This window comes from Filicampus tigris, chromosome 9 (assembly GCF_054856515.1).
Source record: "Filicampus tigris isolate MCC_2025a chromosome 9, RoL_Ftig_1.0, whole genome shotgun sequence".
In the NCBI taxonomy this organism is placed as follows: domain Eukaryota; kingdom Metazoa; phylum Chordata; class Actinopteri; order Syngnathiformes; family Syngnathidae; genus Filicampus; species Filicampus tigris.
Window position 1 is genome coordinate 4150555 of NC_141225.1, and position 12661 is coordinate 4163215.

The following is a 12661-nucleotide window of genomic DNA, read 5'->3' on the forward strand; positions in this document are numbered from 1 at the left end:
GCTGAACCATTGCGAAAGGTTACATTTTCGTCTGGTGAATAACTAGAGAAATTATTATGAATAGCTGGTATGAATTCAAACAATTCTTCATATTTTTTAAAGTGGAATAATATGAATCATATTACGTCCAAAAATCCTACTGTTGCTTACAGTATGATTTGGCCACTCACCATTTTTTTAATACAGTTAGGCATTTATTTGACACAGTGATTTAATGTTGGGGATGCACAAAGATACTCATAGTACTTCTCAACTCAACAAAGTAGCAAAAATAATTTCAAATTTGGGTTAAAAGTGGTTAGGGAGTTAATTAGCTTAGCTTTGAAGAGAAAATAAACATTAAATTACATTTGTAAAATGAAACAGAACATTGTATAGATTTGATTACATTTATATTGCTGCAAGGGCGGCACGACTGGTGAACGACTGGTTAGCACGTCCGCCTCACAGTTCAGAGGTCGTGGGTTCGATCTTGGCTCCGGCCTCCCTGTGTGGAGTTTGCATGTTCTCCCCGTGCCTGCGTGGGTTTCCTCCGGGTACTCCGGTTTCCTCCCACATTCCAAAAACATGCTTGGTAAGTTAATTGGACACTCTAAATTGCCACTAGGTGTGATTGTGAGTGCAGATGTTTGTTTGTCTGTGTGTGCCCTGCGATTGGCTGGCAACCAATTCAGGGTGTCCCCCGCCTACTGCCCAAAGACTGCTGGGATAGGCTCCAGCACTCCCCGCGATCCTTGTGAGGACAAACGGTATAGATAGTGGATGGATGGATATATTGCTGCAAAAGTGACATTACTGGGAAAAAAAAAAGTTCAGCTTAGTTAGCAGGAGATGACCAGCGGGCTGTTGCTGCTTGTTTGATGTCCTGATGGTGGAAGCAAGCTTTTGCCGTCCCTCTCACCTCCTTTGGCCTCGCCTCCGTCTCGAATATGATCAGTGGAGGATAATTGCACGTAGAGGGCATCAGCTACCTGCACTACCTGGGATGGACCTAGACGGAGAAAAAGAAGAAAAAAAACTGAGCAAAAAAAACATAAAAAGCAATGGTCGAGAATTTGAAAAAATTCAGAACTAGTGTACCATCTCCATTACTGCACTTGTCTAGAGTATCCATCATGATGCTCCCCAGCTCCCTGCGGGACAACTTCTACACAGACAAGAAAGTGTTCATTTGATTAGGTTTTGTACTAATAAAATAAAATATATGTGATTGCAACTAAAAAAAAAAGAAAGTTGAGAATGAATAATCACTTGATGACAGCAAAGAGGCTCAGGTTTGGGAGGGAGGGGTAGAGGGAGGTTACCTTATTGCGTAGCTGCAGAAGTAACATGAGGGCATCTCTGAACTTTCCCTCCATCAAATACAGCCTCTCCCTCTCTGTCCCTTCCAGACTTGCCTTGTTCTCCTCTTGATCCGGCCTCTAACAAGGAGGAATATTGCAAAAATAAATTTTTTAAAAATAATCAAATTGAGTGAGGTCGAGAGGATATGCCAGTATTTGTGTTTTGGTATACTTTACAAACGCTTATTCTAAAACTAAAGTATAGGACGTGCTTCGCAGGCCTTTCTATAGATCAGCCGTACCCAACCTTCTTTGGTGAGGTGAGTGGGTGAGGGTTAGGATTAAGTGAGTCACTTTCTCACAAAGACGTATTTTGACGACTCAGACGCAAATAAAAACAAATGAGTCACTATCTAACTCACCATTGCACCATACGATGGTGGTTGCAATAGTGGGAACCCTGCACTCAAAAAAAAAAAAAAAAAAAAAAAGGCAAACCTATTTGCCTACTTTGCGAAGAGATGCTATCGAAATATTATATAGCAACATGTTGGACAAATTTAAAATGTGAGAAGTACACTGAAGCTGCCAGAACTGCTACTGTAGCCGATATAAAAAAAAGCAAACAAACAACAGTGGGTTTTTTTTCTCTCTTCACAAGAACAGTTTGTTTGAACTGCATGAGAAGTTACTAAAATTTGTGTCCTCCAAAAACATAGACGCATTTAACGGCGGTAATATTTGTTTGTCTCCTTTAACAAATCAGAGTGAAATGTACTGTAACATACAAGTGAGTGAGTAAGCCTAATCATTTGGGATTTTGAATGACAAGCAGAACAAACATAGAAGAATCTTCAAGAGAGTTCATTTTTGTGAAACATGCACAAAATGTTATGTGCAACCTTTGAATGTATTTTTTATACAAGCGAGACCTTTGCACTGGGGGGAAAGAAATCACAGTATTTGTTTATTTTTAGTTCGCTTTAAACCCTTTGTTTTTGATGAACTTTCACACATGCATTTGAGCAGTAAAATATATTACACTGGTTCAATCACTATTTAAAATGACGTTTTTGTCCCAGAGCTGAAAAAAAAAAAAATGGTGTTCCCCTCCATCATTTATGTTACCATTTCTTGCACTATGCTAATCAAGGACATTTTGCTACTAAAGGTGTCTGTGGGGAAAAACGATTTGTCTAAAATTAAAGCAGCAATGGGCAAGAAATCGACCTTAATAAAAAAGTTTCACACCTCTTTTGATGAAACATTGACTTACAAGTACAGTATTTCAATGGGACTTCATGCCCTGAGGGGGTCTATATCATTTTTACTGGCACAAAGAAACTTTGAGGAGGATGGGATTAACCCTGGCACACAAAATACAAATGTCCTGAATTGCTTCACGGCCTACTCACTTCCTCCTTTCGCTATAAGGACGGCTCAGGATTTCACGACACTACGCGCTGGCACGCATGGGAATTGTGGTTGATTTTTGTCAAAACATTACCGCCTTTGTCCACATGGCGCCGCCATAATCAACAAAAACTGTCAAATGACACAGTGTTGCTTTAATAGAAAAGCATGAAATAATTCAATGTAGTCAACTAATACAACCAGTCCATAGGATAAACTCCAGCTCACAGGTGACCCCAATGAGGATAAGCAATATAGAAAATGGAAGGATGGTTGAATGAGTCGTCAACTAAGTCAATTTAGTCAAATAGCCTTCACTAATGGTAACATTTCCTTGATCATTTATTCTCGCCATGAAGGTTCCACTTGGATGCAAATAGATTACATTACAGGGGATTCTCAGACTATGGCGCTCCCTCCTATGTGGTTTGCTTAACGGTTTAAGAATACAGCATCGCACAGCATAAGAAGTTAAGGTCAGTAACCGCTGTATTTACAGTTTTTCAGCTCATTGTTTTATATTTATGGCCGAAGAGTGTTTTGCATACATTTTGTACTGCAGTCGCAACAACATGTAGTGGGTTCTTGTTCCATGTCCTGTGCACCACACCACCAAGTTTTATGATCCTTTAACTGTATCATAACCATTATTTACTCTTTTACTATACCCAAAAGATGGCTGCAAAAAGAATCCGTAAAACCACAGAGCTACTTCTTCTGAGGACCTTTTCACAGAAACTAAAAGATCCAGCGGTTTTCTTTTTTTTTTTATTTTATTTTCCCTGCTTTGAAGGTGGTAATTGACATGTTTTATGGAGCAAAGTGACATTTTGCAACTGAAAAAAAACATGCTAAAAGTATGTTTCTTTGAATGAACAATGGTGCATTCACCAATTGGAGCGAACTTTATACGAGGACAGTTTTTAACAAACTTGTACTGACCTGTCTAATAACAGGCTTCGGAAGAGACAAAAATGAATCACCAGAGGGCTGAGACTTTCATTCCCTCAAGAATAACACTCCATTAAAGTAGCAATCCCTTCACAATAGAAAATATCTGCCTTTGCAAAGACAGCAATGGTATTGATACAAGTTCTAATTGAATGTTATTTTGTATCATATAATTTTCCGTTTGTGGAATATAAGCAGAGCTGGGCAATTGACCCTTCTATGCCAGTCCGGCCGCAACCCTCGCCGCGGGAGAGATGCTAACGGCAGAGCCTTTTTAAAGATCATTCGCTGGCTAATTTACAATTCGAACCCGCTGTGGACATGCATCAAATGCGCCAGTAGCACTTACCAAACTACGTGCTCACTTGCATTGCGAGCCCCGGGATTGGATTTGTCATATTGTATGTATAACTATTTGGGTCCAACAGACGGCCAGAAGTCGCAGTCAAGGTACTTATTTTCCACACTTCCCCCTCTTCACACTTCTCGGCCTTCAAAATAAAAGCATACCAGCAAACCACTATACATAGCAGGTTTGCTACGGCGTATTTCCGGAAGTAGGGAAGACGCCAGAACAAGTGCATGAACTCCACCTTGATGTGCCGGTGTCATCCTTGAGTGCTGCGCGCAGCTTGACTATACTCGCGGACGCAAGTTGTTTTGAAACAGTTACGTTCCAAGTCGGGGGGCGTCGCTTCAAAAAGACAGCGACAGCAATGGATATCATGCCTGCTACAACCATAAAGGGACCGAGCTGACTAGATGATGCATTTAATTTTATTGCGAAAGCGATCTGGAAGGTGGCGGCTAAGGGGGAACGTGGGTGAGTAGCTTCTTTTTACACATACGCCGCTGCCAAACTAGTTTGCTTTGCAGCAGCAACGAGCTGCGTGGCGCATTCTCTCCTCCGTGTGGGAAACTGTATGTCATCGCAACGTGACATAATGGACCGATCAGAGCAGCAACAATTCCTGATGTGTGCATGGCATGTGTTGCAGACCTGTCGCCAACAGCACAATGCGTCGGTCACGGGAATCAATGGGGCAGTTTGGGGGGACGGACTGCCCAACTCTGAATATAAGTTAAGCAACAAAATGCACTCGTTTTTTTTTTCCATCTCTGGGGGCGGCCATTTTGTCTTCTGTCGACTGAAAATGACATCACAACTGCTCACAATGACCAATCATGGCTGACCTGTTTTCTGAATCTGAGCTGTGATTGGTCGTTGTGAGCAGTTGTGATGTCATTTTCAGTCGACAAAAGACAAAATGGCCGCCCCCAGAGATGTCTAAAAACGAGTGGATTAACACTTATTCCATAAACGCAATATTTAACAGAATGCCCTGTTTCAACTAGTGGGCTTGCATAGAACATATTCTTGAAAAAAATATGTTTGCGTCCACTTTAAACTCCCGTTTTCCTTGTGTACTTCACCCACCTTCTCCTCACAGCCGCTGCTGCTTGTTAAGAGCTCGTGCTTTTGTCGCTTGCAGCTGCAGCATCCCCCGCTGCCCTTAGAATCGCCGCTGAGGTGGCTGTCGTGCAGGTCGCACTTCGTGAGGACCTGATGGACCGCATGACTCGGACACCTTTAAGAACAGGCAGTGGAGAAGAGGAGTGGCGTGGATTGTTTTCTACAGGTCTGTATATGCCAAATAGTTGGAAAGATAGCAACGGCAGACTTGCTGCTTTGGACTGAGATGTTAGAATGAGCTAACCCTTTGCCCCAGCCGTGACATCGGCTGATGTGCTTCTTCACCTCAAAAAGGCAGGGTTGTCCTTCATCACCCGTGCCCCTGTCACCTTCCTCCTCTTCATCAGAGGCGGCTCTTCCTTCCACTGCTCTCTGCAGACACTCGGCATCTGCAAACAAACCCACTCGTTACTTTTGTGAGTTGATGGCAGTCATGCTTTAAACGCCACATGTTCAAAAATGAGCACTGAATCGAATGAAAAATGATTAAAAGTCACCCGCAAATAACCATGCATGCATAAAAGCAGGCGGCAAAAGAGAAAATAATTTGTGCACCACACCACAATGAGAAAAGTAGAGTGTTGTTTGCTACTCACTGGTTAGCGGATTTTTTTGGGGGGGCGGGGGGGCGGTTATCTCCAATTATTCACAAAAAAATATACCTATAACATATTCACTGTTTTTGTGCGCAGGCCAAATCTTTACTACTATTATTGTGGATACAGACTTAAATTAATTGACTTCATGGTTCTTTTTTTTTTTTTTAATCGCTTGTATTGGTCACAGTTGAGACAAAGTCTATCCCAGCTAACTCTGGGCAAATGTCATATATATGGGTAAAATTCATATCATTTGACAATAATGATAAATATACTTAAAAACTAATATTGACGCCTTGGTTTTATATGTGTAAAAGCAATAAAACGCAATAGTATTGCATTATAACGCAATCTTAAATATTGTTGTGATGTCCCCTGGCTAACTACTTATCTTAGGTGACACTTAACTTAAACAGTTGTAAACTCCCAGCAAGTGGAGTTGACTAGGAAACTAGCCAGCTAGCTGATGAGCTTTAAATATGTTTATGAATTATGAAAACTCTGCCGTATCTCGACCAGGGGTCCTGCACGAATGCTTTTTTTGTCATCGGAGGATGATTATTTTCATGAATAAGGACGGTGGGACGATGACGGATGGGTGCCCGGCAAAAAAGGGTAAAGTGCCCATCTCTGTGTAATCAAATTTGAACAATCTGTTTTTACTGGCTTCTGATTTAAAAACTAGTTATTGATCAATTTGTTGTGTATTTGTAATATGACAAAATCCCACATTTATTTGGCTTCACAGTCAGAATGGCCCTGCGAAGGAAGCCATAACTAAATAATTCAAATACTTATATCACTATTATCAATTGATTTTCAGTGGGATATGGCTTTACCATTATTGGTCAAATTATTTGAAAATGACACATTTATTATCCATCAGTTCCTTACCTGTCTTACAGTATGACTCAACTCCTCTTGCTGAGGCAGCTTCAGGAAGACATACACAGCCGGATCTGAAGGGGAAGGACAACACAAATCATAACCTCTACTTATGTAGCTGTTGTTACAGCTATAGGCATTCAACCAGAAAATGCTTTTTTTTTTCAGTCTTTCTCTACAAAAGCTCAGTGGTCATGTCCCTGATATTTCTTTTTTAATCACAGTGAAGTTATTTATTGTTATTATTATTAATATTATTATCATTATCATTATTATTATTATTATTATCATTAATAATAATGTTATTATTTTTAATATTATTAATAATAATATGCTATTATTATTAATAATAATAATAATATTACTTCATTGTCATTTTGCTGTGATACTTCTTTTAAATCCAGATTAAAATATCATCATGTCCAGGAAATAATTGTCTTTGAATAAACAATTGTCCAGTCAGCTTTATCTATAGGAAGTGGAAACTTATACAAGGACAGTTTTGACCCTTGTATTGTGTTGGGTTCATGTTGACCCCAGAATTGACTTGAAAAACAGGTCGATTTCGACCCCAACACAATACAAGGGTCAGGGCAAACTTGCATGATTTTGCTTCTGGAGCCAAGAAAATTGGACAAAAGATGCCCGAGAGAATCACCTGTAACTAATAGTATATCATCTGGCATTGCCTCAGTTATATATTAAAAGTGTGTCAATACAAAGACAATGATGGTATGAATAAATAAGGCTAGAACTAAACAATAGGTTGCACCTCTCTTGAGTCTCACAAGATAATCTAGACACTAGACACACTTCTCTCTGTGAAAGCAAAGCTGAAAACGTATTTTTGCAACGGAAGAAGGTTTTAAATACTTGTCATTTAATGTTTTTACCACACAGGTTTATTTAGAGTTGTGGCTGGTGAGTCACTACAACGGGACAGCATATTACACCCATCTTAAAAATTGCAGAGTACGAGTGTGCAGGACACCTATCAAAGTGTCATCAAGAGTGAATCAAACTAAACTTTGGTAGTATGCAAAGGATGTGAAATGTGATGATTACACAAAACATATAGGGCCCTATTTTTGTGCCCACGCAAATCTAGCACAAAGTGTGGTCTAACTATACACATCGGAGATTTCTTTCCTTCGGTATTTTCGCAGACGGGCACAGTTAGAAATGGGCGTTTGCACTGTTGTGGGAGTAAACACAGCTGACTTACTTCCTGGCCAGTGGAAGTGGCTCCTCTTATTTACTTTGAATTCAGCACAGGAGAGGTCTACAACAGTAAGTGACTTTCTGGAGTACATGCAGGGGTTTGACGCACCCAAGTACATTTATAATATACTGCAAAAAGATCTCCATTTACGGACAATGTAAGGTTGGCCACTGTGAAGTGGGCAATTGGAGACCGCCTTCCACCCCCGATTGGGTGTCCGTGTGTCGCCCAAATCCTCTCCCACCCACAGTTGTGCTGAGGCCAGGGGCGTGACATTAAAGCGGAAGTCAACCCAAACTTAAAATTTTATATATATTGAAAAAATATTTTTCAATATGTTCTATGCAAGCCCACTAGTTGAAACAAGGCATTCTGATAAATACTTTGGAATAAGTGTTAATCCACACGTTTTAGCCATTTCGCGGGGCGGCCATTTTGTCACTTCTGTCGACTGAAAATGACATCACAACTGCTCAGGGCTCAGGTAACAACCAATCACGGCTCAGCTTCAGAAAACAGGTGAGCTGTGATTGGTTGTTATCTCTGCCCTGAGGGTCTGTGATGTCATTTTCAATTGACAGAAGTGACAAAATGGCCGCCCCAGAGACGACTAAAAAGGGATGGATTAACTCATATTCCACAAACGCAATATTAATCACAATGCTGTTTTTCAACTGGTGGACCTACTGGGAACATATTCTTGAAAAAAAAAATGTTTTGGTTGACTTCCCCTTTAAAGATGATAATAATAATATCCATCCATCATCGATACCGCTTATCCTCACAAGGGTCACGGGCGTGCTGGAGCCCATCCCAGCTTTCTTTGGGCAGTAGGCGGGGGACAACCTGAATTGGTTGCCAGCCAATCGCAGGGCACACAGAGACAAACAAACAACCACACTCACAATCATACCTAGGGGCAATTTAGAGTGATCAATTAACCTGCCATGCATGTTTTTGGAATGTGGGAGGAAACCGGAGTACCCGGAGAAAACCCACGCAGGCACGGGGAGAACATGCAAACTCCACACAGGGAGGCCGAAGCCGGGATCGAACCCAGGACCTCTGAACTGTGAGGCGGACGTGCTAACCAGTCGACCACCGTACCGCCCGATAATAATAATAATCAAATAATAATAATAATAATAATAATAATTAATAATAATAATAATAATAATGCCTTCAATGAGTATATTTCTACAATGACTCTGAGGGTTCGATGCAAGTTGTTGTCATACTTATGAATGAAATACGCTTCTGAACATCTGTAATCGTGTTTGTAAACGCTTGTAGGTGTTATGTCTTTGCTATTGTGAAGCACATTGAGTTGCCTTACTGTATGTATAAAATGTGCTGTATAAATACAGCTGCTTTGCCTTGCGGTGACATCCACCAAAAACGTCCACAGAGCTCAGAATCTGTTTGCCTGCACCACAATCAAATGCACCAAAATGGTGTTACACCACCTGTGCCACAATTTAGACCTGCTCTCAGTGGATCTCATGTTTAGTCTACTTTCAGCCACCAAACTGTCATGTGCATCGGGGGTGTACAAAACAACACGCCATCTGTCCGCTGGAAAGCCCAGCATGACGTAGCACAGTCTGCCAAATTCTCAAACATGCTAAAGGAGGCTTGCACAAAAACCAAGGCGGGCCAGTTTTTCCATCCAAGCCACGCGCACTGTCGACGAAAATAGAAACCATACACTCACTAACACAAACATACCTGTACTGCTGCAGTTCACTCTCCAGCTGGTTGATCCTGGACTGAAGCTGTGGCACGGATTCAGCTTGTTCCTGAATCATTCGCACCCGCTCTAGGCCCAAACTCAAAGCCTCCCTGGCCTCCTCTGCTCGTCGCCTGATGGAGGTCATGAAAATGAGCACATTTGAATAGATATCAGTTGCTGATTTGAATCCCCTGTGATTGAACCCAAGTCCAACCTAATCTGGATGTTCTCCCTCCTGAGCGCAGATTCCACCCCCTGCAGCTTGCTCACTTCCTGGTATGCCCATCGAAGCTCCTCCTCCAGACGTTCATTGAACTTGATGGCCTCCTCCAGCTGTCCATCGCGCGAGGAACGGATCAGCTGCAACTCTCTTAAAAGGGGGTCCCTCATGTCCCATCTTCTCCCCAACCTCCTCCCACCATTTCCTCCAGCAACGCTTAGCTGTCCTTTAATCCGCCGCGTGGGGACCAGTTTGCCTTGTATGAGGGAAATGGAAGTTGTGGGCGATGAAACACCGATGGGAGCTGACAGCTTGCGGCCCTTCTCTTGTCTCAGAGCTACTTCAAGGGCCAAACAGCGAGCGTCGCTACCCTGCAGCGCTGATCGGAGGTCTTCCACCAACTCCCTCAGAGCTGCTAACTCTTCTGAGAATGACGAAAGGAAGGAGAAGAGGAGGAGAACTGATGAACATATGCATGTTTGCTCATTTAAAATGAAGTTTGTTTTTTACATAAAGTATGCTGATGATTAATTGCAGGAGCAATTTTGGATGTGTTATACCATGAAATACATTTACTGTGTAATGGTCATAGCTCTCTGTGATGAAAATTAATTCGACACCCCTGTATCAGACCAATTGATGTGTGCCATGTGTATGTGAGTTGTCTGTAATTTCAACTTGTGCTTGTTCTTTTTTTGTCTGCCACATAAACGGTAGGAAAACAAATAACAATAAACAACAATAACAAACAATAAATAGTAATAATAATTAATAAGCAGTGGTGCAAAGTAGCAAAGTACAAATACTTGTTTACAAATACTTGTAAGCTACTTTTGTTTTCTTTGCTTTGCCTTTGAATATTATTAACTGTTGTGTTTTTAAATGTTTGTAGGTGTTGTGTCATTGCTTGTGTGAAGCACATTGAGCTGCTTGTATGAAATGTGCTATATAGATAAAATGGCATTGCCTTGCCTTAATGTGCTTAAGTAAATTTGTCAGGTATCAGTAAGTAATTACAGTCATTTAATTCTTCACTGTATTGTTACTGACAACTTTTTAGTTTTACTCCCAACATTTCCCCTACATACTCCCTAAAACCAATGTTTCCCCATAACACTGATTATCACAAACGAAAATATAGGGAACAGCATTTACGTTAGATACAAGTCTAGGAAGGTCCCCCTTCCACCTTGGTCGAGGGGGGTCGACTGTTGACAGATATTTAACCTATCTAAAATTGTTTGTTTGTGTGTGTTGGGGGATAGTACAGGGTACCTCAACATGCTTGGCCCCATATTGACGCCCCTGAAAGGGAGGTATACTTAAGGGGAGAGAGACTGTTTGGGGCGCAGGCTGGACTGTTACCTGCATACTCCACAAAATGCCAAATGTACGTGTAAGTGAACAAAGAGCTGGGGGTCTTTTTTTTTCTCTTCTTTCTTTTTTTTTTTTTTTTTTTTTTTTTTACAAAACGAAACATGCAGAACTCAGCGTACCCGAAAAACTGTCCTCTGCAGTCCGATCAGCTGTGGATCTGTTGTGCCCGTTCTGGTTCATTGTCAGATCAAAACTGACATACTTTCTCCTTCTCACACGAGGCCACCGAAGCCTGATGTGTCTCTCCACCAGCTCCGTCTCCTCAGTAACGGGCAGTCGCCACACACAATCGCCTGTGCCCCTGTACGCAGAACGCACACGAAAGAATCCGCACAGACGCGAGTGAAAGTCCTTAAAAGTCATCTGACTAGGCAGCCCGGAGCAAACGTCTGTAAACTCTTCCTCGTCTTCGTCGCCTTCTCCATCCCCGGTTCCTTTCATCGTCTTCTTCCCTTTCTGGGCTCCGGTGACACCGAGCACGGCGCAGAGGGTGCTGAAGTCCTCCGCCGACACTTTATCGTCCCGGTTGGGATAAGCAAGATGGTGGAAGACTTCTTGCAAGTACTGGTCTATTCCGGTAGCCAGAACGACGATTTCGTTCTCCACGCCGGGATCGGGGCAGTGGTGGTGGGCCAAGGCGCTCCGTAACCACTCGCTCCTCCGCGCTGCTCTCGGCCAAGGCTGGACGTACTTCAAAGCTAAAGCTGTGCGCTCCATGATACCACATGAACTTTTCCCTCCCTAAGAAATCTTACCTAAGAAATTCTTTATGCCAAAGATTGCGATTTGAAATGCAGTCCCACCTAACCTAAATTCGAGTTCTTTCCCGGTGTACCAAATCATGATCTGATCCCTACGAGAGAAAACAAAGTCCCATTCAACCTTGACTCCACCCTCGAATGCAAATACTCTGACTGCGTTAGTCTCTGTGACTTCCAAGAAGGTGCCTATGGAGGATAGTTGCATGGGGGTTATTTGATTGTTATGATTTTTTTTTTTTTTTCATCCAAGGACCGTCTTTTATGGCCAGCCGTTTTGACGGTTACGGTATTTTATGTCCTATTTGTGCGCAGAGTTGTTACTATTGTATATTGTATTGTATGCATAGAACAGAGAAAATAGTCTTATGTTTTTTGCACTATTGCCTTCCCATTGCCGTATGATAGACTTACTGTAGCGAGTGTGCACAAGTAGAATAAGTATGGTTGTGGCAAACTGTGCACTAGTTGACAACTTTGTGCTACCGGTAGTGATATTATAAAGTTCTACAACTTAACGTTTGTTGCGTCACTAGTACACTCTTTTGACCGAAGGCAGGCATGTCCATCTCCGGTCCTCAAGCGCCGCCGTCCTCCATGTTTTCCATCTCTCCCCGCTGCAACACACCTAATTCAAAATGATCAGCTCATCAGCAAACTCTAAAGAAGCTTGATAATGGTGCTGATCTTTTGAATCAGGTGTCTCTCAGCAGGGAGAGTTGGAAAACAGGGAGGACAGCGGCCCTT

The 12661-nt window shown here is 42.0% G+C and overlaps 1 protein-coding gene across 2 annotated transcripts; it reads right to left on the reverse strand.

Annotated features, from left to right (window-relative positions):
* Positions 1–117: 117 nt before the first annotated feature.
* On the reverse strand, positions 118–12032 carry LOC147141684 (EF-hand and coiled-coil domain-containing protein 1). 2 transcript variants are annotated; one of them, XM_086040795.1, is made up of 9 exons: positions 11276–12032; positions 9774–10203; positions 9556–9690; positions 6615–6679; positions 5366–5510; positions 5086–5236; positions 1305–1421; positions 1081–1147; positions 120–991 (listed from the first exon to the last, which is right to left on the reverse strand). In XM_086040795.1, exons 1-9 carry the CDS (start codon positions 11871–11873, stop codon positions 822–824), a joined length of 1878 nt encoding a protein of 625 aa, XP_085896921.1. In that variant the 5' UTR covers positions 11874–12032; the 3' UTR covers positions 120–821. The 2 variants fall into 2 exon arrangements, with proteins under 2 accessions (XP_085896923.1, XP_085896921.1); XM_086040797.1 differs by lacking the exon at positions 1305–1421 and having other exon boundaries at positions 118–991.
* Between the last annotated feature and the right edge of the window lie 629 nt (positions 12033–12661).

Excerpts from the sequence above, each read along its gene's own strand:
- LOC147141684 (XM_086040795.1), bottom strand. The coding sequence starts at position 11,873 with ATGGAGCGCACAGCTTTAGCTTTGAAGTACGTCCAGCCTTGGCCGAGA. Across the intron at positions 1,148-1,304 it reads TTCTGCAGCTACGCAATAAG|AAGTTGTCCCGCAGGGAGCT; the intron begins GTAACCTCCCTC and ends TTGTCTGTGTAG. Across the intron at positions 992-1,080 it reads CAAGTGCAGTAATGGAGATG|GTCCATCCCAGGTAGTGCAG; the intron begins GTACACTAGTTC and ends TTCTCCGTCTAG.